Source organism: Miniopterus schreibersii (genome assembly GCF_964146895.1).
Source record: "Miniopterus schreibersii genome assembly, chromosome: 19".
In the NCBI taxonomy this organism is placed as follows: Eukaryota; Metazoa; Chordata; class Mammalia; order Chiroptera; family Miniopteridae; genus Miniopterus; species Miniopterus schreibersii.
Window position 1 is genome coordinate 21,938,451 of NC_138119.1, and position 24,311 is coordinate 21,962,761.

The 24,311-nt window shown below is 46.8% G+C and overlaps 1 protein-coding gene across 2 annotated transcripts in view; it reads right to left on the minus strand.

The window, feature by feature from the left end:
- The window catches only part of NMNAT2 (nicotinamide nucleotide adenylyltransferase 2), a 96,472-nt gene that overhangs the window by 27,309 nt on the left and 44,852 nt on the right, over nt 1–24,311 (minus strand). For both annotated transcript variants that reach the window (XM_081121466.1, XM_081121465.1), the window contains exons 2-3: nt 3,231–3,319; nt 2,398–2,465 (exon numbers count right to left, since the gene is read on the minus strand). In XM_081121466.1, coding sequence (XP_080977592.1) covers nt 2,398–2,465; nt 3,231–3,319 — 157 coding nt within the window. The remainder of the gene's footprint in view (nt 1–2,397; nt 2,466–3,230; nt 3,320–24,311) is intronic.

A 24,311-nucleotide genomic window follows, 5' to 3' on the forward strand; every position in this document is an offset into this window, starting at 1 on the left:
GCAGACCTGGTCATACTGTGTAGTTAGATCTCAAATCAGATACAACATGGGCCTGAAACGCCTCTCTCAGCCTCAGTTTCCCCTCTGTAAAAGGAGAGGTGTGTGGCATGGGTTGACAGAGATCTTGACACTAGTCTTCTCAGGTTGAGCCCCAGCCGCAGAGCTTCCCACTGCAAGGGCCTTGGGGAAGTTATGTGACCTCTCAGTGCTCACTTTCCCCATCTGTAAAATGGGACTAACTGCAGTGACTCTCTTGTGGGGAGATTAGAAGGGCTCGATTAGTGTTAGATGGAAAGTGCTTAGTAGAGAGTCTTGCTTGTATCCTTACCTGCAAAATGGGAATTCTCCTTGGGACCTTATAGGATTGTGAGAGCCAAGCCCTCACCAGGTGGCGGCTGCAGTTACGTGAGTTGGTGAATCTGCCCCAGTCTACCGCCCTGCACAGAGGGGTGCCTTGTGGGCACGGAGGTGGGCCTGGCAGTCAGACTGGGAGGCGCAGACCGGCAGGCTGGCCTACCCTTCCTGCACACCAGGATGAGAGTAGGAAGGCTCCAGCCCAGACTGATGCATCACTCGGCCTTAATTACACACTTAATGAGCTGCTAAATTGGGATATTTCTCAACATTTTCTTAGCAGTTGAGCATTCCCCATCTACCTCCTACCACGCACACACCTAAGGGTTTCAGAGAGGTGATCTCACTAGCTGAAAACTCTTAGAGTCAGCCAGCCCTGAGCCTGGCTCCCCCCAGATCCCTGCCCAGCCCTCCCCCGAGACGGACAGACACCCCATCTAGCTAAACAGGCTCCCCATGTCCAGGGGCCCTGCTGCACCCAGCCCCCATCTCTAGAGCTAGCTCTGAGCCTCCCTTGTGATCTCAGCTCAGAATTCTGACTTTCCCAGTGCCTAGAGCAGTGCGGGACAGGCCGTAAGTGCTCGATCAATATTTATTGAATGAATGAGGGAATTAGTTTAGAATCTCATCACATCCACGCAGTAACAGCCTGCTGCCCCGTATTTTCCCCACTGGACCCCGTTTCCCCAGCAGACAACGAGTTGCGATGTTAAGAGGCTTCGTTTCTATTCTGGACTTGACCACAGATGTGCTGTTCGCCCTCAAGCCCCTTGACATCTCTGGGCCTCACCTGAGGAAAGGTAGCTGCCCCTCCACCTAACCTCTAGGAGAAAGTCTACAAGAGCCTGTGCTTCTCACACGAATCACTGCACACTGGCAAGGATCGATGTTTAATTATCATTGCTGCCTCCCTTCACGGCTCTCATTTTGGCCCACCCCACCTTCTCCCCTAACTCTCTGTGCCCCTCATTCTGAGGTCAGCTTTCCTTCGTTTCCCGCCTTTCATGGGAACCTCTGGGTGCTGCTTGTTTTCCCGGGGTGGGGTGGGGGGAATTAAAGTACAAATGATGTGCAATTATTTTTTAGAAACGTCATCTACTCATGCAAATTATAACTGTAGGAACGTTGGGAGTGTGATTAGCATAATTAGCAGAAGGTTGCTTTAATCACAGGGCAGGCTCCGTGGGTAACGGTGTCTGCCATTTTAGCAGAATGTCCCAAGGAAAGGGAGGGGGTGCTCGCCCCCACACCTCTGTCCCACAGTCAGTGTGGGGCCCTAGGGACCAGAGTTAGGGAACAGGGAACAGCCAAGGCCAGGGAACTTTCCCTGGAAGTAAGGATGGAAGTAGGGAGGCATTTGGGATTTTCTGGTCATGCCTCACCCCAAACCCAAAGATGTTTTTTGGAAGCTCCAAGAATATTCCTGAATCCAAAAGTGTCAGAGCAGATGAAACGCTGGAGACACCCTCTTTAGTTTCATGGGCCCCAGAGCTTGGTTAAAAATTAAGTTACCAGTTGGGCCACCCCTGAAAGTCTACGTAACAATTGCTTGCATGGGGCTGTTAAGAAACAGACAAGAGGCCCCAAATGGAGTCACTTGCGCTAAGCTCATATCATCAAACCAAGACTTAATACCTAACTTAACAGCACTTTCAGCCTCTCCCAGGATGGTAATCTTAACCAGTAAACCAGGAATTTCCTGGTCAGCACTAGTGAGGAGCTTCACCAATAGCCTCCTTCTGCCCCTGCAGGTAGGCTACCTAAGCCTGAAGCAATCCACTCTTTCCCTCCTGCCTATAAAAGCCTTCCATTCTGTGCAGCTCCTTGGAGCTCCTTTCTATTTGCTAGATGGGATGCTGCCTGATTCCTGAATCTTCTAATAAAGCCAATTTGATCTTAAAACCTACTCAGATGAATTTCGTATTTAACGAGGTTGCTATCTCCCCTAGCCTTCCCACCCCTGCCTGGACCCACCCTCTTTCTCTACCCACCCCTGGGGAGTCCCAGGACCACCTGCCTCTGGCATTGTCAGACCAGCCCTACCTGATCCAATCGGAGTTCTGGACGGCTAGCTGACACATGATGAGACGATGCCGGCTCGACACAAGGCCCTGAGAAGCAACAGAGCAACCATGGGGACATCCGCCTGCTCCCCACCGCCTCCCCGACACACCACCCCAGGCCAGCCCATTACAAAAGTGTAGCCGTTTTTCGGTGGTGACAGGGAACGAGGGTGTGCCCCCTTTACTTGTCCGAAGAGAAATAAAAAGAATGAAGGGCGGGTGGGGTAGACCACCCACAACAGGGCCTACAGGTGAGCCCCGACCCCAATGAACCAGCCAGTGTGCCCAGCACAGAGGTGAGGCTCAACTTGGCAGATGCCGCCTTGTCTCATGGCTCAATCTGGCACTTAGGCGGCCTCCCCTGGAGCCCACCACGTTGTATGGGGGTGGAAGGGAATGGCTCCTAGATTTTCTGAGACACGTGGCAGGGAGGGAGGGGCACGGAAATGAATTTTAAATCAGATTATAAAAGGTATAAGCCTTTTTTTTTTCCCTCCTAAAATCCCAGGAGAGACTTGCCAAGCCCATAACCAGCCTCTCATTCGGCGTCCATGCCGAGTCACACTTGGCCCTCAGCTGGTGTGCCGGCTTCTCTCCTAATGAGTTTGGACTGAGCCTGGCGCTGCGAGCAGCTGTTCCTCCCAGCTGCCGTCCAACAGCAGCCGCTCAGTCTGACCGTGGCCCAGAGATGGGAAGCAGGATGCCTGCCACCAGGGATCACAGCAGAAATGGCAGAGGGGCAGTTTCATACCTGAGGAGCCATCGGGTCGGGAAGGGAGGGTGAGGGAGGAAAGGGGCGAAGGAGGAGCCCACCTGCTTTCCATAGGAGTCGTGGACAGGAGAGACGATCCCGCCAATCACAATGAACCTTCCAGTTTTGTGCAGATAATCTCTGGCTCTTTCTAATTAAGAGAAGAAAACCGCACATTATAAAGAGGAAAGGTGTGGATTAAAGGTGATCGTTGAAATCAATGCCTTCAGCTCTAGAAGGCTTATTTCCTATCTTTCTTGCCATTTAAATAGATAGTGCTAACTTTCAAAGCAAAAGTTGGGGATTCAAAAGGTTATGGAACCAGATTTCAGCCTCCAAACCTAAAGGATTTTGAACTCAAGGGGTTTAATTCAGTTTTAAAGGTCCTCTACTAGATGAGCCAGTGTAGTTCAGAGGGATTTAAAACAAGCGCCTCACTAAAAGCCTCTAGAGCAACAGACTGAAATTAACCCTACAATCACTTGCAGAAATTCTAAAGTGCAGGGTAATTTTTTTTTTTTTTTTAGAAAGAAGCAGCCTTCTTACATTATGAAAGGTGAGCTGATTGCCTCATCTAGTGACTCAGAAGAGAAAACCCACCAAAACAAAGTTAAAGAGCCTTCTGCATAATTAGGGAGAATTAACAGTCAGATCAAAAAACCATCATCACAGTTAATTGAGGGAAGTTCAGCCAGAGAAAAGGTTTTTTTCCTTAGGAAGGAATTTGTGATGTTGCCTTTTCAGATTGGCCAGCCATGCCCAACTTCATTTTCACGAGAAAATTCAATCACCTAGGAAGCAGATGAAAATGTTGGTTCTTTTACTTCTAAGGGGGTTCGTTGAACAACTCCAACAGGGGCTGAGCTTGTGCAGCTGAGGAAACGAGGCGTGGGTTTCCTTGGCAGGTGAGGGACCCTGCAAGCGAGCATGGGCTTGGGTAGCAAGGTTGGCTGTGTAGCCTACAAGCAAGGCTCCAGGGTGACCCTGCTGGCACTCTTAAAACTTAAAAAATTCTCATCACATTTGCCTTTTTTTTTCTTTTAATGGAAAATCTCTTAGATTTTTAAAAAAAATAATTATTTTCTTAGCATGGTTTTAGATTTATAAAATATTTGAGCAGATAGTATATAGAGTTCTATATATTCAGTCCCTCACTTTTTTATCTACCTCCGCCCCCCCACCCACACACACCATTTCCCCTATTTTATTATTATTATCTTGCATTACTGTGGTACATTTGTTACACTTCATGTGTTCATACTGACACATTGTTATTTATAGGCCACAGTTTACATTAGGATTCACTCTCTGTGTTGTGAAGTTCTATGGTACGGTAGACCTCCTCCAACTAATTCGCTCGAGGGGCTCACAGAACTCAGGAGATCCACTTATTCACGAGATTACCGATTTATTGCAAAGGATTTTAAGGCTAACAATCAACAGCCAGATGAAGAGGCACGCAGGTCGAGGTCCCAAACAAGGGAACTTCTGCCCTTGCTGAACCTAGAGTAGTAGAGGCAATTTCTTCCTTCCCCACAATAAAAACTCAGAAAACTAGGGATAGAAGGGCACTTCCTCAGAGTGATAAAGAACACCCATAAAAACCTGCAGCAAACATCATACTTTACAGAGAAAGACTAAATGCTTTCTTCCTGAGATCAGGAACTAGGCAGGGACGTCTGCTCTCATCACAGCTATTCAACATAGTACCAGAAGTTCTAGCTAGTGCAATAAAGCAAGAAAAGGAAATAAAAGACACAGAAATCTAAAACAACAACAACAACACAACAAAACTATCTATTTGCATATGGCATGAACATTTACTTGCAAATCCCAAAAAATCTATAAGGAAACTCCTAGAACTAATAAGTGAGTTCAGTAAGTTCATAAGATACAAGATCAACAGAAGAAAAGTAATTACAAAAACATGTGGAAACTGAAATTAAAAATACAAGACCACTTTTAACCACTTGAATAAATGAATACTTAGGTATAAACATAATAAAATATACACAGAACTTGTACATTAAAAACCGTAAAATTCTGATAACAGAAATCAAAGATCTAAATAAATGTAGAGACATACTGTGCTTATGGATTAGAAGACTCAACACTGTAAAGATATTAATTCACCCCAAACTGGTATAAAAATTAATGCACATCTTATCCAAATTCCAGAAAGAATTTTTGGTATAAAATAATTCTAAAATTTTATGGAAAGGTAAAGGAACTAGATTAGTTAAAACCTTTTTGGGAAAGAAAAATAAAAGAAGTGGGAAAATCAATCTATCCTAATTTTAAACCTCACTTTATAGCTACAGTAATCAAGACTGTGAGGTATTGGCAGAGAGATAGATCAATGAAATACAATAGAGAGTCTAGAAATAGCCCCACAGAAATATGGCCAACTGAATTTTGACAAAGGTGCAAAAACATCTCAATGAAGAGAGTAAAGACACGTGCAACAATTGGGGTGAATCTGCAGTTCATCATGTTGAGTGGAAAAAAGCCAATCTTAAAAGGTGACATGTGTATGATTCTATTTATATAACATTCTGAGAAATTATATAATTTAGTGGTTGTCAAGAGTTAGGGAGGGGAGTGGGGGCAAGGAAGGGAGGTGGGTGTGGCTATAAAGCTGTAGCTGCAGGGAGATCTTTGTGGTGATGGACTAGTTCTATATCTTCACTGTGTTGGTTACATGAATCTACACATGTGATGCAATGACATACAACTATACATACACATACCACTGTCAATTTCTTCATTTTGATATTATGCTATAGTTACATAAAATGTAACCATTGGGGAAAACTCAGTGAGGGCACATGGGATCTCTCTGTACTCTCTTCGCAACTCTCTATGAATCTATAATTATTTCAAAATAAAACATGTTTTAAAGTTTAAACTATGAAATACTGTGCAATTTTAAGGGAGTAGTGTGCAAATCCAGGCAAATGGCCAGCAAATTAACTGGTGGGGTTGGATGCTTCTGGAAATTTACCTGTGCTCATCCCTTTCTATTTTTGCTGCTCTCTGGATCCCAAGATTGTGGGTTGTGATGGCTTGAGAGGTGTTGTCCAAGGCAGAGCCTGTCAAACTTTGATGTGCACATAAATTTTCTGGGGATCTTGTTAGAATGTCAGTTCTAATAGTGTGGGTGGGGCCTGAGATCTGGGCCAGGATTAGGGTGAGGTGAGAGAGGCAGGATCTGTCAAGTGCAGGGTCAGATCCTGTCTTCATTTAAAAGTATGCTATTTTGTTCATCATGGATTTTTTTGCATGAATTTTGATTTTTAAAAATATTATTATTTATCTTGATTACAGGGCTTTGGGATGCTCTCTTGAATTTTGCAGTGGAGGGGGCCAGCCTCCTTGGCCTCACCCTACCCCTTGCCCTGCCTGAGATTCATCATTTCTAACAAGCTCCCAAATGAGACCAATGCTGCAGGCCTATGGGCTATATTTTGAATAATAAGGGACTAAAGACAAGTGGGACAGCCCCTGCAATGTCAGGGGCTCTCCTCCTCTTCCACTGCACCACCACCTCCACTTTGCACGACAAGGGCATTTCTGGACATTGGCAGGTAGCCCACTGGCAAGGCTATAGCTACAGCCCTGGAATTTAATTTCATGCCAGGCTTCCCAAGATGTGGTCTATTTTTGTCTATCAGCTCTGCCCCAGGGACTGAGCCAAATCACTCTAACATTTTACACTCAGGCCCAACCCGCCCTCCATTTGGTCTCCCTTCCTGGCTCCGCTTCTCATGGAGGAGGAGCCCAAGGTGGTCAGCAGCACTGCCGAGTCCTGCCCTCAATGCCCTGAGGATCCACTGTGTCCCGGTCCTCATTCCAGGCCACTTGGAACCAGGCAAATCTCCCTTCCTGACAGCCTGGGTGGACCCACCAGCCAAGATGGACACAACACAGATGCTCTGTCCATTAATAATTCATGAGACAGACATGCCTCGCCTGCCTCCAGGCTGCTCAGTGAACCCGGCTGATGTGTCATCTCCTCTCCTCTTTCAGGGAGTTCATGGAGGAAACACTGGGGTCAGGGCATCGATATTTATTCAATTTCTCCTTTTCAGCTGCAATTAGAAATGATCCCTTCTGGGTTGTATTCACAGCTGGAGCTGCCTGAATGCTCCCTGTTTGAGAGTTTCATAAAGGTGGCCCAGATTTGTAAACATTCTGAGTATTAGGAAGATCAAGCCTGGGGTGATAAAGGCAGACACCGAAGGGGTTCAGAAAAAGCCTCCCTAAGGCTTTGCCACTTTGACATGGATTATTTTTGAGCTGAAGGCAATCGAGACCCTGAGGGCTCACAGGAAAATCTTACCTGTGCCTTAAAGAAATTAAACTGGGACCTTACCCACAATAAGAGTTATTATCAGAAGTACCTTTATGACCTAGCTATAGAGCAGGGAAAACTTCTAATTACTAAACCTCTGCTCTTATCGCCCTAAGAACGACCTTCCTCCCCTCTGAAGCCCCAAGGCGCCTGAGCTCACCCTTAGCTCCGAGTGTTACATACCATACCTCATACCTTTCTGTCTCTGAACTTCCCATGTCTGTGGAGTCTCTGACTCCCCTCTGTATATGAGGTTCTTGAAAGTATGCATATAATTAAACTTGGCTATTTTCTCTTGTTAATCGTCTCATGTAGATTTAATTATTAGACCAGCTGACAGAACCTGGAAGAGTAGATAAAAATCTCTTCCTCCCCCACCAAACCAAATTGTGAGTCCTTATAGGCAGGATTATTTCTGCTCAGGGGTCCAAAAAAAAAAATTGTTTTTTAAGAAACCATCCCTGTGGCCTACCAAACTGAGATTTGAGCATTCCCTAACAAAAATTCAAAGAGTGTTTATTACGTTCAAGTCTCTGTACCAGGTGCCACAGGGGACAGAGATGAGTGAAAGACACAATTCCCACCTCCAAGGAGCTTAGGTTTTCGATGCAGGGACACGGCATCCTCTGCTCTGATAATTGATACCAAAATGAACAGCAGAGGCATGAAGTCTTATAGGACATCAGGGGAGGGAATGATCCCAATGGAAGGGGGTGGCCTGGGACACTTCCCCAGACCAGTAAGACTTGAACTGGGTCCTGAAAGCAGAGAAATGTGTATTAACCATGTATTTTTATTTTCTGCTTTCTGATACTATGACATCTGGGGCCTTGCTGACCTTGGAGGGCTGCCCCTCCAAAGGTTAGACAATTCCTAGAGATAGTAAACAACTTACACTAGAGCCCACCTTTCAAATGCAAACTCACCCATTCAGTATGCACCCCACCCCCCCAAACACTCCTCTACCAGCTCTCACACTCAGGGCCACTATCCCCTTGCCCTAATCACCTCAGGACCAGGTACCAGACAACTAGGGACAGCTCCTAAGTCGCAGAGTCTGCTGAAATTACCCAAACTAGCCAGTCTTAAGCCTCTTTACTCTGTCTCCCCTGTTCCTTCTTGTGGAAATTAAAAGAAATGTTTTCCCCTCTCCCTCTGCCTCCTGACTGATCTGGTGCTTCCCCAGGTAGCCCCCTGCAGCATGGCACATCTTCTTTTCTTGGGAACTCTGAGTTTCACTATCTTTTTAGGGGCAATTGTTTCCTGATCCATTGGCCTTGCCACACTTAACTAATAGTGAAACGTACATTTTAAAACAGAAGAATGACACTCATTCCAGGGGAACACGGTGATGTGAGCAGATGAGCTGAGTCAGGAAGGGAGTCTGTAGTTTCTACTGGAGGCTCTAGGGCTTGGTTTGCAAAGCAATAATACCATTTCCATCCACTGTCACTAAGGGTGTCTTACCCTCCCCCACCCCATCTGGAGCACTTTTCTGCACCTTCCTCTGGTCCCAGGTGCTCCAGTCCCAATCTGTTTGGAAGTAGGGAGCTGGGAAATCACATTCCCCTGGGTGGGAGAAACAGTCGAACGCTCCGGGGACTCTGTTTTTGAGTTGTCCAGCCTACACTGTAAGACAACTTTCAAGTGAGATGCCAACTTGAGTCCGAAGAAAGTATTAAAGGGTAGTCTTCTCCCTAATGTTGATCCATGGGGTGGGATCATGGGAGCCCAAGGTGCCATTCCTTAGACACCATTAGCCGAGCAGGCTGAGGGGCCCCTATAAGAAGTGCAGGCTGGGTATGGACTTGCTGTCCACTGGGAGCTGACCAGCCCGTCCCCAGCTGGCCATGGACAAACGCTGGCCAAGCACAACGCCTCAGCAGAGCTGGAGGAAAGGCTGTGGAGTTACCAGCACAGTGGCCTCTCCCTTCCTCCATACCCCTTACCCACACCTATAGAAGAAGCAATGTGATAGGAAGACCCTTGAGGGTATGAGAACACAATTTTTTCTTCCATAAAAGACAGCTTTTTGGCCTGTCTCTGACTCAGGAAGGTATGTGATGGGAGCTACATTTCCCGAAGGGATGGGAGGGTGGCCAGATCTGGTGCATTCGGCTCAGTCTCTATGGCCAGCGGCTCACTGGCAGAAGGGGTGGGCTGGGTTTAAGTGCCTGCAGGGATCAGGCTGAGGTCCCTGAACAGGCTCATGCTCAGAGCAGCCCTGCAAACCTTGAGGAGCTCCCCTGGACACACCGAGTCCGGTTCTCTCGGCCATCTGCCAGTTCCCACCAGCTGTCCCCACTGCACGAGCCTCAGGCTGTCCAAATTCACCACAGAAAGTAACAAATGCCTCCCAGAACCCCTCGCAGGCCTGGATTTCCTCTAGTCCCTGAATTTTCATCTGTGTGTCTGGCTTTTGCAGCCACTACTATTTGCAGCCCTGAACTGGCTGTCACAGAGTAACACAGAGTGGCACGGCCGCTCCCCATTCCTGCAATCTTATCTGCTCCACTGCCTCTACCTTGGAAGAATCTGAGTCCCTTTGTCTTCACAGCTAGGGAATGATTTATGACCCTCACTTCCACAAACTGTCACCCCTGACAGACCGTGCAGGGTGAACCCCTCATGTGCCCCAGGTGCTATGTGCCACCCCAGAAGTCTGGCCTCCACTCAAACCCCTTCCACTGGCAAAGCTCCCCAGATCCCATCCCCCACCCTTTCCAAACCAGGCTCCACGCTTCTTGGAATTCACCCATTGTCGAAAAAGAGCTTTTTCTATTTATCTCTTCAGAAATAGAAAGCTAAATATATATGCAAAAAATATGACATGAACTGGTTTCCCTTCCGTGAGACTCATAAACACATGGAGAATTATTTTAGAACCCACAGGCTGTAATACCAAATATAACTGGGGGGGGGGGACTGGGGGAGGGGGGACAGAGTGGAAGGTAAGGAAGGAGAGATAAAGATGGGAGGAGGAGCTCGATGTGGAAAACCGGCCGTGGCTTCACGTTAAGGTGGCAAGTCTCTGGCATGGAGTCAGGCTCTATTTTTAATTACAGCTCTGCTATTCCACACTTTATCAACATTTTAGAATTCAAGCTCACCGTACAGGCTTCTTATTTAGGGATCATTCAGACTTTGAAGTAGAGTTTGTCCAGCAAATAGCTTTGCTTTTATCAAGTAAAACAAGCGGAGAACATCAGGAGAAGGTTCCTTTTAGTAGGATGTGGTCCTGCTAGGGCCATAGTGTAGGGCAGGGCTTTCCAAAGGGTAAAGGTTGCTTTTCCCCTAAAGAAAGTCACTGGAAAAACACTGTTTCCTGTACAGCTTTCTTACTGGTGTTCATCTTCTTTCTCTGCTTCCCCAAGAGTCAGTAGAATATCTTCCTGGGAGAAGGGCCCCCTTGCTAAGGGCCACCAACTGTCCAGGTTTGCCCATAACTTTCGTAGTTTTAGCTCTAAAAGTTCCATGACCTGGAGATCTTTTAGTCTCCAGGGAACTGAGACTATTGGCTGAATAACAGCCCTCCAAAGCTGTCTACATCTTGACCCCCACAACTTGTGAATGTGTTATCTTACATGACAGAAGGGACTCTGCAGATGTCACATTAAGGATCTAGAGATGGGGGCATTACCCTGGATTACGCAGGTGGGTCCAATGTGATCACAGAGGGAGTGCAGGCGGGTCACACCCCCCAGAGCCTCCTAGAGGAACCCACCTTGATTTTAGGACTTCTGGAACTATGAGATCATAAATTTGTGTGGCTTTAAGTCAATACTCTGTGGTAATTGATTACAGCAGCAATAGGAAACTAATACAGGCATTCCCCCCAACCCTGGACAATCTGGTCCAAGGAACCTCTGCATTGTCTTGAACCAGAGGTGGAGAAAGGAAATCAGTTCACACCTATAAATAAAGAAATGTACAAGAATCCCTTTATACCCAAAAATAAAGCCTTTAAAATTTCTTAGATTAAGACACTGAGCTCACCTAAGAGGCAACAGAGCATAAGTTTATAGGCTCGAGGTTCAAATCCAAGACCTTACTAGCTGGGTGATGACCTTGGGTTAATTATGCAACTGCTCTGGCAGCTGACTCACCTCTAAGCTGGAGATAACAATACAGTGGTGCCTCGGTTTTCGAACTTCTCCGTTGAGGAGCATTTTGGTTTACGAACGCCGTTAACCTGGAAGGAAATGCTTTGGTTTTCGAACACGCCTCGGAAGTCGAACATGCCACACGGCTTCCACTGAGGGCGAGATCCTGAGGCCCAGCTGGCGGCTGTGGATCCCTCGGTTTTTAATGTAATCCATTCCAGAAGACCATTCGAGTTCTGAAATGTTCGAAAACCGAGGTCCACTGTACTGTCTACCTCACAGAGTTGGTAGATAACAGAAGCAAAGAGCTTAGCACAGCACCAGCACCCAGGAAACACGGGTCACACTTTCCTTTCTTGGGGAAGTCTAACGGCTTTCTTGAGATAACAGAAAATACATATACTGGTCTCTACCCCTGATTCCTGGCACAGACTTCCTAAAACCCTTGTAATTTACTAAGTGATAAGAACATTAGGAGGATCTGTTGTATTTGTCTTCGCTCTAATGAGGTGACTCTGGGTGGGTCCAGGATGCCTCCTGAATTGGGGGCGGTTACCAGAAAGATCAAGCCATGATTAAGCTGTGTCTCTTCTTCTGGCTGTTCATCTGTATCCTTTGTCATACCCTTTACTAAACTGGTAAACATAAGTGTTTTCCTGAGTTCTGGGAGCTGCTCTAGCAAATCAATCAAACCCAAGAAGGGGGTGGGTCTTTATGTATCTGTTTGGTCAGAAGCACAAGTGATAACTTAGGCTTGTGACAAAGTGTGTGTGTGGGGGGCAGTCTTGGGGGATCTGCCACCATCTCCAGATTGACAGTGTCAGAATCGAGCTAAATTGTAAGGACACTCAGCTGGTGTCCCAGAGAATTGCTTGATGTGGGAAAAACCCAAACACATTTGCTGGTCAGAAGTGTCAGAAGGGTGCGTTTTATATGAGGAGTAAAGAAGAAACACAGGGAAGAAAGAACTGAGTTTTTCCTACAGAAAAGTGGAAAACCATGGTTTTTTTTCTTATTGCAAAAGGGAAGGGAAAGAAAAATTAAAAACTCTTTTAAGAAAGTACACAGCCTTCCAGTGAGCAGTATCAGGTCTACAAAGTCTCGCCTTGACCTGCAGCGCTTGCCAGTGGCCCCAGCGAGGTGCTTTCCTGGGCGCTTGCTGCCTCTCTGGTCCTGCCCTCCCTTAGAGGGGGCACACGTGCCCTTCTCGGCCTGAGAAGCCACCACTGGAGACAGAGTGTCTATGACCAGACCTCAGTCTCCACTGGTCCTTACATGAAACCGAACAAAAGGTTCTGAGGGACGTCAGAGAAGCTCTGGGGTGGTGGGGGTGCTGCTCTTGGGCAGATTCTGACTCACTGTAGAGCCTTCCCTGAGCTCCTGGGGTGTCTGGATGATGGATGGGAGAGAGCCATGTGCAGGAAGCGTCAGGCCGGGCCGATGCTCCCCAGGTTATTGATTGAGCTCTGCTGGGGATGGGACAGATGAGGTTTCTGCCGCGATGGGGGAGACTGCTTTGAAAGGTTCCATTTATCTTATGAAACTCTCAGAGCTCACAAAGGCTTCTGCTGCTTCTCCCTGAACTGACCTGGATGCATGACTCCGGGGGCCATCAGCAGGAAACAATCTGAAAATGGCCTTTAGGATTAGGAGGCAAAATAAGATACCATTGTTGTATATCCTTTAACGCAAATTTTTAAAAAATGATCCTAATTAGTGTCAGTGAGGATGAGGGGCAGTGTGCGCGCTGACACACTGTTGGTGGGAGTATAAATTGATAAAGTCTTTTAGGAAAGCAGTGTGGCAGCCAGCATCCATCAAAATGACAAGTAGGCACAACCCTTGACCTTTCAATTCCACATCCAGGAATCTGTCCTACAGAAAAACTTGCGCATGTGCAGAGATGTGTTCAAAAGGCTGTTTCAATTCGGCATTATTTGCACTTGGAAAAATCAGAAAAAAATAGGGAAGTGTTAGACAAGGTCTGCTACAACTCAAGGAATATTATACAGCCATTAAAAATGGAGAGGGTCTATCAAGCCTGACATGGGAAGGTCTCCAAAGCACACTGTTAGATAGGGAGGGTGGGGGTAAAGTTTCAGAATTAACTATCGTGACATTTGAATAAAATGATATGAGTGTAAAATAATTTCAGATAGTCATAATGAGAGCAGTGACGAAAATAAAGCAGGGAGAGAGGGTAGAGATTGGGTGCTGTGGGTTGGCCTCTCTGAAGAAGTGACATGGAGGCTGGGAAATGAATGACAAGGCATCAACCACACAAAGATCAGGAGGGAGAGTGTGGCAGATCAGGGGAGCAGCTGGTACAAAGCCCCAAAGGCAGAAAGCCAGGCTGGTGCTGAAGTTAGGGAGGTTTGAGGATGGCCGATGGGGAAGGGCCTGTGAGCAGAGAAGTTTGGGAATTTATCCTAAGCCCTTGGAGGGTTGTAAGCAGAACGATCTGAGTTACATCTTTGAAAGCTTGCTGGGTGTTGCGTGGAGAATGAACTGGGGGGGAGCATGCGTGGAGGCAGCAAGACCAATTGGTGATCACAGGCATCCAAGTGAGAAATAACAGTCATGAACCTACTAATCGCCAGGCCTCCGGCCATTTACCTCTGAAGGAGATACGTTAATCTGCAACTTACAAAGGGTTGGATAACTAAGATACTGTTTTAAAAGGTAAAAAGGTGTACATTAAGTGGAGAGTAATATTATAGTAGAATTAAATTTGTTACAGCTGATTAATTATGCAGATTATTTCGTTATGAGCATATCTGACCTTGTCTAATCCTTTCCCCAGAATACGGCAGTTTATTCAACAATCTGACATTACATTGTTAATGAAATCCAAGACTCGGAAAGAGATACCAGGAATTATGTACAAAATTCCTGAGTAAGGAGTAAGATCCCACATTTTCCTACTCTAGAGTGGACTAGGCATGTGCTTCAACATACTTTTTTCTCTGGTTTTGTTCCTTTTATTTTTTAGCTAAAGTTACAGTGCCCCCTAGAAGACTAGGCTTTAATTTTTCATTCTAATCTTAAGCAGAGCAAATATTTTCTTTTGTATGAACCTTCTCAGCACTTTTGCTGAAGATGCAGGGTGGACACCTGAAGAAGCATGGAAATTCACCCAGGGTGGTCCAAGCTCTGTTCTTGGAATGTCCAAAATGAGTTTTGTGACCTTCTACAGAGAGGGCAGCTCTAATTAGAGAGGAAAGAGACAGCCAGGATTAGGTAAATCTGCAGTCAACCTGGGTGGGGCTCGGATGGACTCTCCCAAACATTCTCAAGATGCCGTATTTCTAATTATTCAAAGACCTTGGCCTGGCAATCTGGATCTCAGTATCTCTAGTCAGCTTCCCATACTGCCCTGATCCCAAGACTGCTTTCAAAAGCTCATGGGAACAGCCAGTGCAGAGCAAGAGAGCAAAGTGTGTCCTCCAGAATGCTTCTGATATCAAATCACGACTTCCTTCCATTAGCCCGAGCTTGAATCCAATGCCTCCAGCCTGCTCTGGTCCCTTGCCTGTTTCCAGTGGTTTCTCAAGACCAGGAAGACCCCTATTCCTAAGTAAGTTCTAAATCAGTCCCTCACAACTGGGGTTGATTTTGCTCCCCAGGGGATATTTAACAATGTCCAGAGACAATTTTGGTTGTCACTGTTAGAAGGAGGGTGCTACTGGCTGTTAGTCGGTAGGGCCGGGGATGCTGCCAACTATCCTACAACACACAGGACAGCCCCCACGACAAAAATTACCTGGTCTACTGTGTCAAGAGTGCCAAGGTTGAGAAATCACGTTCTGATAAATAAAACAAGGCCTCTGTCTGAAAGGTAAAGCGGAAACTGACAGTGCCAACACAGGCAGAAGGATTATAATCCCAAGAGAACAAAAACCAAGGGTGCTGGGATTTCAGAGTTCCAGCCTTTCCGCTCCTTTAAGCACAAGGGACTGTTATTGGAAAAAGTGACCAAGTCACATACCATTATGACTAAAAGCCCTGCAATGACAAAGGAATTTCCAAGCTGTCCAGGCAGATTGTAAGAGATTAGTCTCAAGGTCCCTGCTCACCCTAAGGGACTGCAAATCGAGACTTGTCCTGCTTGAGTGAAGGCCAGTGATCTGGGACAATCTTCTACTCGCCTGCCTTTTTCCTTATGTCTTTCCTCTTTTGCCTTTACAAACCAAATCCCACTCTAGGGAGTCATGCAGTTTTAAAAATCCCCCTGAGCTGAGAGAATGAATGGTTTCTGTGCACAGCAGTGAAAGGGCACAGGTTTTGGAACAAGCAGACTGAGTGGTTTAGGGAATTCTTGGCCGAAGATGAAGGGAGGCCCTGTCTCCTTGCAGGCCCTAATTAATTGATCTCTCTCTATGAAAAGCTGTGAGGGAATAATTCAGACAAGCAGCAGTGAAAGGATTTATTAGCAGCCTATTTTCAAGACTCCAAATAATATTATGTAATAAGCAGGTAAAACAAATTGCGCTGGTTTCTTGGCTCTCTGCTGGTAAAGAACTTTTTCTCCTGTGAGTTCAAATAGCAGGGAGCTCTTTGCACCATCTCGGCAGGAGCGGGCAAGGAGGCTGGTCCCTGGTCAACCTCCCTGGAAGGACCTGCCTCTCACCATCCAGGCTGGGCCACAGGAGGGTCTGCTTTATGAACTGATGATTAACAGCTATGAAATGTGTGACAGTTACTACTTTTCTTTTCTCATGCAGACCCAAGAAGCTGGCTGCTGCTTAGAACAGAATAAGATAGTTGTGCAATAAAGCTCACACTTCTGGCCCCTAAACACACACACACACACGTACCCTGGTGTTCTGCCCAATTTAACCACAACAAATTTAGAAATTTATAAGCATACCATGAAGTACAGAGAACAGAGAATCATCTTCTCCGGGCAGATTTTTCATAAATTTTTGTTGTTTTTTTAAATATTTTTAAATCATTTCAGACTTAGAAACAAATTACAGAAATAGTACAAAGCTCTCCCGTATTCCATTAGCCGAGATTCCCGTTAATGTCAAACTGCATTTACGTTATCACTTTGCTTTCTATATATTCATACGATTGTTACTCTTTAAATTATTTGATAATAAGCTGCCCCTTTGTTCCTAAATACTTCAGTGTGTATTTCCTAATAAAAAGGACATATTAGTGACAGTTAATTAGTCTTGGCCTTTTCCAAGACTGGAAGGAAGGCTGGACACTTGACAAATGGCTTAAAAGTCTGGGGCCGCAAAAAAGGATTTTCCAAGGATCTCCTGGTATATCTGGGTTCAAATCCTGGCTTTACTACTTTCCAGCAGTGTGACTTTGGATACCTTCTTAAGTCTTGGGTTCTTCATCTGTAAAATTGGGATGATGCTGGTATCTCTTAAGTAAACCACAACAAATCTGGTGTGTGCGAAATCACAAACAACAGGCAGTGATATGGGTAACTGTCACTACAGAGAGGGACATACCTCGCTTCTGGATGTTTGGGTCAACCAGCTGTACTTCCTTTCCCTAGGCACCGATAGCTGGGTATTCGGTTAGTAAGAAAGAAAAAAACACACTAATGTTCAAAATATACTTAGTATATTCCTGGCACTTTCACAAAATGTTGAGATATTTCCACTTTCAAGCATTTCTTTTTTGAGAATTATACCTTTTCAATTCCAACAACAGTACATAGTTGTTAATTACTAATGATTACCGATTGGCAGCTTCAACCGGGAAGGCTGGAAGAAATGCCTGGAAGCAGAAAGCTATACTTTAGCTCTATCTATTGCTGGGTTTTCTCTCCAGGGACACTAGGGTGTGTAGCTACTGGGAAGAGGGTGGCTTTCGCTGAGCCACAGCCTTGGGCTCATGTTCCTGAGGCAGGTTCTGCCAACAGCAGTCACAGCTGAAAGTCAGAGGCAGCCTTCAGTGTGTCCCGTGTGGAACCTTCTGCGTCTCCAGAACCATCCACTGACCCTCCCACACGCCTCCAAACCTTCCTTCCACAACCACGTGCTTGCAGGGTAAGGCCCAAGCTCCCAAGGAGAGTGCATTTGGTCCTTTAAATGTGAAACCTGCACCTCCTTTCGCAGCCCTCAGGCATGCCCCTTTTCCCTAGCGACATCCCCACAAGGCCTTCACCCATGTGTTCTTTCTGCCCCAATGTCTTCCTCAGCTGGTAACACCTGCCAACCCTTCGAAATCCAATTCTCCACGCCGCCTTCCCTGGCTTTGGAGGGGGATTGATGCTTTCCATCCACAACTCCAGATATTTCGCCAGAATGGGTCTGATTACATTTTCTTTGGAGCAACTCTTGGTTAAGACTGTGCTTTATTCTGTGAAGCTCCAGAACCCGAGCCTCCTAAATGACTACATGTTTGGTAATACCCAGCACACACTGTGATGGGCACAGCTTTCCACCAAACTTTTCTATGTGTGTGTAAGAGTGTAGGCACCTTAAAAACTAGAATTCCCAGCTTGAATGTGAATTTCTTACATACAAATGTAATAATTTGCTGGGCGTTCTATGTAATCATTGGCGGGGGAGTTCTACCTTTGTATATGTTAGTTTTGTGAATTTAAATTCCTAACATCATCTCACACAAATTTTAAGAGATAAAATAATAATGTCAAAGATTTAAATGAACACTTTGTCTTAATAGTCAACCAATTATTTTTTCTCTTGGTATCTAGGACATTGGTTTACTTCAACAAAAAGATGCTGGTGATAATTAAAAAGAGCATGTTAAATGGACCATCCATCATACTGTGAGGGCCAACTGTACCTGATTCTGCAATCGCTCAGGAAGACATTCAGATGGAAATAAAATACTTTTGTACATGCTTTTGAAAGGGTCCATTTATATCTCAACAGTTTTCATAATAAGCACCAAGTTCCCCACTGACACGAGTTCCACACTGGTGAACACAAACGCACACCACACATATTTGCTAACACGTACGGTAACCAGCCCACATTCCTTTAGAGGGTATGACCTACAGAGAACGTGTGTGTGTGGGTATGTTTAATTCAATCCAAATTAAAGACACCATCTCAAACTGCTTTTAAAATATTACAGTAACCCATGAACCGAGCAAATCACCAAATTCGGAGTAAACGAAGTCTTTAATCTTTGATTCGTAGAGGTTTTCCCTCCTTCAGGACTACTGAAATGACACACTGCTCTGGGGGAGGGGTCAGCCTGTATTTCTCTTCTCCAGCTCAGTTTTTGCCCATCCTTAGGCCCACAGGTTGGGATGCTTGAGGGAGCTTTCCTGGGGAGTGGTGGTGACATCATGGCCCCGGAGTCACCTTTGACCCCACACGCTGGCGTTCCCAGGGACCTTCCCTCCTGGAATCTGGAATTCATTTTGACACGGGTCATGGAGAGCCATGTGAACAATGAGGAGGGAGTGGGTGGCGGGGCCAAGTGTCTGTCGCCCGGGGTCTGTCTCCCTGAGCCTCCCAGAGATCAATGGCTGCTCTGTGGGGTGGAGAATGAACGGAGAGGGGCTGGCCCCTCTCTCCCCTGCAGGCTCTCCAGCCTGAAAAGAGCAGAGTCGGCCCACACACATTCTTTCTGACCCACTTTCTCTTTCATGTCTGTGAAGATCACGTGCTGAGCCAAGCAACAGCCTCGGATTCTCTCCGAGGCTGCCTGTCAGAGCACCAGCTCCAGACCAGGCTTCCTGGGCCTCCCCGCTGGCCACGCGTGGGTTCCTCGTGGACTGTCCCAGGTGCTGACCCTTCGTTTGTGTTCTGGAGGGCAGGGCTGTATCTTATGCACCTGGCTGCCTTACCCACCCCAACCCCAGTCCCTAGCAGAGCTTCTTAAATATTGTTGATATCAACAAACACTGATTGAGTGCGTGAGTAAAGGGAGGCCTCTTCCTGGGATATTGTACATGAGGCAAAATTTGTTGGAAATAGGCCCTTGTCTGACTCTCCTTCTTCCAAGCACTTGTGGAAACTGAGGTCTTTCCCAGCAGCACATTCTCCTCCTGCTGGGCCTGGTGTGGAACTCTCAGCATCCTTGGCTTGCCCGGCCCCAGACCTCCGTGCCTCCCTCATGCCCTCAGCTAGTTACTACTCAGTGCCCTGCGTGCATTTTATAATTGTTACCTGATCTGCATTTAACACACACATTGTAACAAGAGCCCCCAGCCAGTCTCCCCAAAAGACCAACTCTAACATGGGAATTCCAGCAGCCCGTGTCAAGGCCTCTGGAGCTCCTTGCTGGAGAGAAGGAGGGGGTGCGGGGGGTGCAGGAGCAAAGAGGAACTGAGTTGAGGTCTGTGTTTTGGAAGCCAGGTCAGCGCTGGAAGATTTGTTCCTGGTCTGTTTTGAAATTCCAAAACCAGAGCAAGGTCATCTCCTCCTCCCTGAGAAAGGAAATCCCCCAAAGAGGGTGTGTGGGGGGAATTTCTAGGACCGAGCAGGGAAGGGAGGGGTCGGGAGAGGGCAGCAGAACTGCGCACAGCGCTCCTCTCCCTGGGAAGAGTCCTAAGTCCTTCTGGCCTTTGTGAGCCTGGGGCCACGGGCTCCATCTGCTGAGGCCCTGTAGGCACTGGCACCAAAGGGGCCCCAGCTGCTGACCTCTACAGGTCTGGGAGACTGTAGAGGGAAGGGCTAAGGAGGGCAGGCTCACTAAGGACTTTTAAAATCACCTTTCTGTTGTTGCTCTTTCTTTAAATCATTCATCAGCTCTGCTGGGGTGGTATCATTAAGCACAGTTCTCAGATGAGAAGCTAAGGACTTGCCTTTAAGTGGCAGAGTCAGGAATCACATCAGGTCTGGAATAGAAGCCGGCGCCCTGCGGACAGGGAGCCTGCTCACCCTCACATAATCCTGTCCGGGACTGTGCAGAGGAAACTTCCCTGAACCAGAAGTCTAGTCCGTGAGTCCTAACTCCACCGGAAACTGGTTGGTGGCTCTGGACTTTAGTTGACTCACCTAAAAAAAAAGTACTCTGCTTACTTCTGTTCTACCAATATTTGTTGAATGAATGAATCTCTGGACTCCCAGAACCCACACAGAGTAAATGTGGGTCAATGACTGTGGTCCCACAGGCAGTCCCCAAGGTTACCCAGAAACCAGAAGTCATACCAAGTTCTGTCTCTGGGTACAGAGTATCTGATTAGGGGCCCCTGGCCCCAGGGTGTCCCAATTCACCATCATCCATGGCGGTCTACTGCCACCTCTAGATGACACACCTGGCTTAGTCCAGCCCCTTGACTCTCCAAGTGAGAACCTGGGGCCCAGTGAGATGATGAGTCGCCAGTTACTTAGTGGTAGAACTGGACCCAGCACCTGCGCTTCCCAACCCCTAGCCAGCGCTCCGTCCCCCACATCAAGCAGCTTCATCCTAAATTCAGTTTCTTCCCCTGTTTAGGGAAAAGGATTTTTATTCCCTCTTTCTCAATTGAATGCAAACAGGGCCTATTTGTAAAAAGATGAAAATTCACAGATACTCTGGAGAGATGCGTACATTTACCTGCATGAAAAGATGGAAAATGAAGTGTCACGTGCTTCAGGAAACTCGGGGCAACCTTCAAGGTTTTCTTTAAGCTATTTTTAATGCCTGATGGTTTGAGGAAAACGCCTTGAAACCTCTAGAGGAAATGGCTAAATAAGCCCCAAGTACAACACTTGGGCTGGAGCTACCTTAAATAAAACATTTCACCTCATATTATTCCACAGTGCGGCAAAGCAGATAAGTCTGTTGCTACCGTTTTGGCTTTTTAAATGCAATTTCAGTGTGCTTAGAATAGAGGAGCCATCACTCTTTCTCTACTCATACTCAAATGATAATAGTTAAGTCATGTGTTAAAACCATTAGCTCTATATAAGCAGTCTGTTCTCTTTCCTTATTATTTGCCCAGCACATGGTACAATTCTTTACACATAGTAGGTACTCAAAAACGAAGTAAATAAATATTTATTGAGCACCTCATATATCCTGGTTACCCAGCCTGGGTGCTGATGGCAAGCTGCGGACCAAACGGACATGACCCCGGACTGAGAAGCTGGAGGACCAATATGGCAACAGACAAGGTGAAGGTGATGGGGGAGATGGAGAGAGCAGGATGGATCTGAGATACACATGGGAGGAAGAATGACCCAGGTAGCTAAAGGCTTGGCCCAGGGGGGTTAGGGGAAGGCCTGGGGAGCCACATGGATGGAAGAGGCCTGGGGAAGGAGTAGAAGGAAATGAATGGAATTAGTCTCCGATCACACTACACAGGAGCAAAGGGGCTGGGATGACTGTCACCGTTACCATTTCCCAGCAGTGTTCATAGTTCTGTTTTCTTCAGTAGGGAAATAGAGACAGAAATTCGTGAGATAACATCTCCCAGTTCACACAGCAAATTGTGGAGACGTGTTGGCCCAAGAATCGCCAATCCAGCAAGCCGAATGGACCCCTTTGCTGGTAACCCCCCTGTCCCCCAGCAGTTCATGCACACCAGAGCTTCCTACAGTGTTCAACAGCTCTTCCCAGTCAGATACGTGCACACTGCACAGAGGCCAGAATTTCCCAGAATTGTTTACCGCGGAGGGTGGTAGGGTGAGTGGCCGGAGAGGGAATGTTTATTTGGCTCTCTGTACCTCACACAAGGTGATTTCTCGGTGCACAAGGACATTTGTGAGTCACTTGGACAGATCTCTTGGGGGTGGAAATGGGAGAATTGGAAATAAAAATAGTCCCTTTGGCTGCTGGTTTATTCTCTTCCCCAGGCTCTCCCACCCTGCTTCTCCTTGCCCCTGCCTGCTCCTTGGCTCCCCTGGGTTTCAGAGGAGCTGGCGCTGAACACTACCCTTCCTCACTTGACATCCTCTCCAATGTAGCAAGCAGCTCTCTTGCCAAATCTCTAGGTCAGAGGGCCATCAACGTCAGCCTCCCCTGCAGCTCAGCTTCCAGAAGAGGCAGGGAAATTGCTGTAATCAGCACTCAGGGCCAGAAAGGAGAGGGGAAGGTGTCATGTGAGGGGTTCATCACCTGGTCTGGGAACTGAAGACCACACAGCACCACTGTGGCTGGACTCCAGCCACCCAAGCAGACTGAGCTGGCAGGTCTCTGAAAAGGGAGAGGCATCAAACATCACAGACCAGGACACCTGGCTGCTGGGCTTCCTCCCCACCCATCTTTCCCACCCCTTCTGTCCTCTAGGCCACTCTGAGGGAGACAGAGATCAGGGCAAAGCCCTGGGCAACCTCAGGCTGATCTAGCATGGCCACTGTTGATTTGACCACCAGGTTTGCTGTCAGAGCTAGCAATCCTCTGGCTCTAGCCTAGGTGACTTGTCCCTGGGTGCCCTGCCTACTGTCCTTCCCAGCCCCAACACTTGGTGCCACTGGAAAGACATTCTGCAGTAGTAAACCTCTGTCTCCTGTAGGGACATCTTATGGAATGTCTGCCCAATTCAGTGTCTCCCTGTACTGATCTGAGGACCCACAGGGATGGGAAGTTGGCAGCCACCTTGTAAAATGTGACCCTCCCTCTACTCCACTTACAGTTGGTTGGACTAGAAGAGTCAATTGGAATTTTCCCCCCGATATCAGGATTGGAAGAAAGAGACAGAGAAACATGGAGACAGAGATTTGGTCCTTCTATGAGGCCGTGGTTGGCCATGTTGTGCCGTGAATCTTCAGATGCAGAGTCAGCAGAAAGAGCGAACAATGAGTCAGGTACACAGAAAGAGACAAAATGACACATGGAAATACTTCAAGGATTCCCCGCAGGTTTCCAAATTTAGGTTTCTAGCCTCCCAGAGGGCCATTCCTGCCCACAGGGGTTCAAAATTATTAAAATAAAGTTTCTCTTCTTGCTAAAGTGAGTTCTCTCCCCACCACTAACATAGACAAAAGCAACAGAAAGAGATATACTACTATTATATTTTAAAAATTCTAACATGTACCACAATTTTAACCATGCACGTGCACACGGGCGCGTGTGTATATAGTAGGGGAGAAACACTACATTAAAAATAAATATTGCTGTTTGCATGACTTACTCCAATTTCAGAAATATCCAACATGAAAAGCATGAATTTCAACACTGAGGAAATAGAACACTTCCATTTTAAAATCTCTGATCCTGACTCTTAATTAGCAAAAATGGTCCATTTAAATCCAATTAAAGTCTGTGTGTCTCCAAGTCATTAAGCAGTAGATGGAATCTGTTACCGCCTGCTGGGGAGGAGACCTACTTGGGTTAGCCTTTGGCTGGTCAGGAACAGCATTTGACAGTTTCCTATTGACCTGCATGGGGGTGACAACCATGAGCATAACCATGAGGTTCATCATGGGTCATAATCATAAGAGGATCTCCTGGTGAAGAACATTATCCAAGTTCTGACTGTCCCCCTCATGGAGGGACACAGTTAAAGCCACATTAAGCTGTCCACCTTTCCAAAGGAGGCTGCCCACCCATTGACTCTTTGCCCAGTGTGTCACCCTGCCTCCATCTTCCTCTTGTAATTCCCAAGGTAAGGTCCAGGTAGCTGCAGGAGTGGCATGGCTGAAGCATGCCTCAGTGCTCTATGGAGGCCTTGTAGTCATCCAGTGTGAGAGTGGCATAGAAGTGATCTAAACCACTCCCTCCTCTGAAAGATGTGGAACTGGGGCTCAGAGAGCTTGAGTGAGTGGCACAGGGTCACTTGGCCAGATGGTGGCACAACCCAGACTAGAACTAGG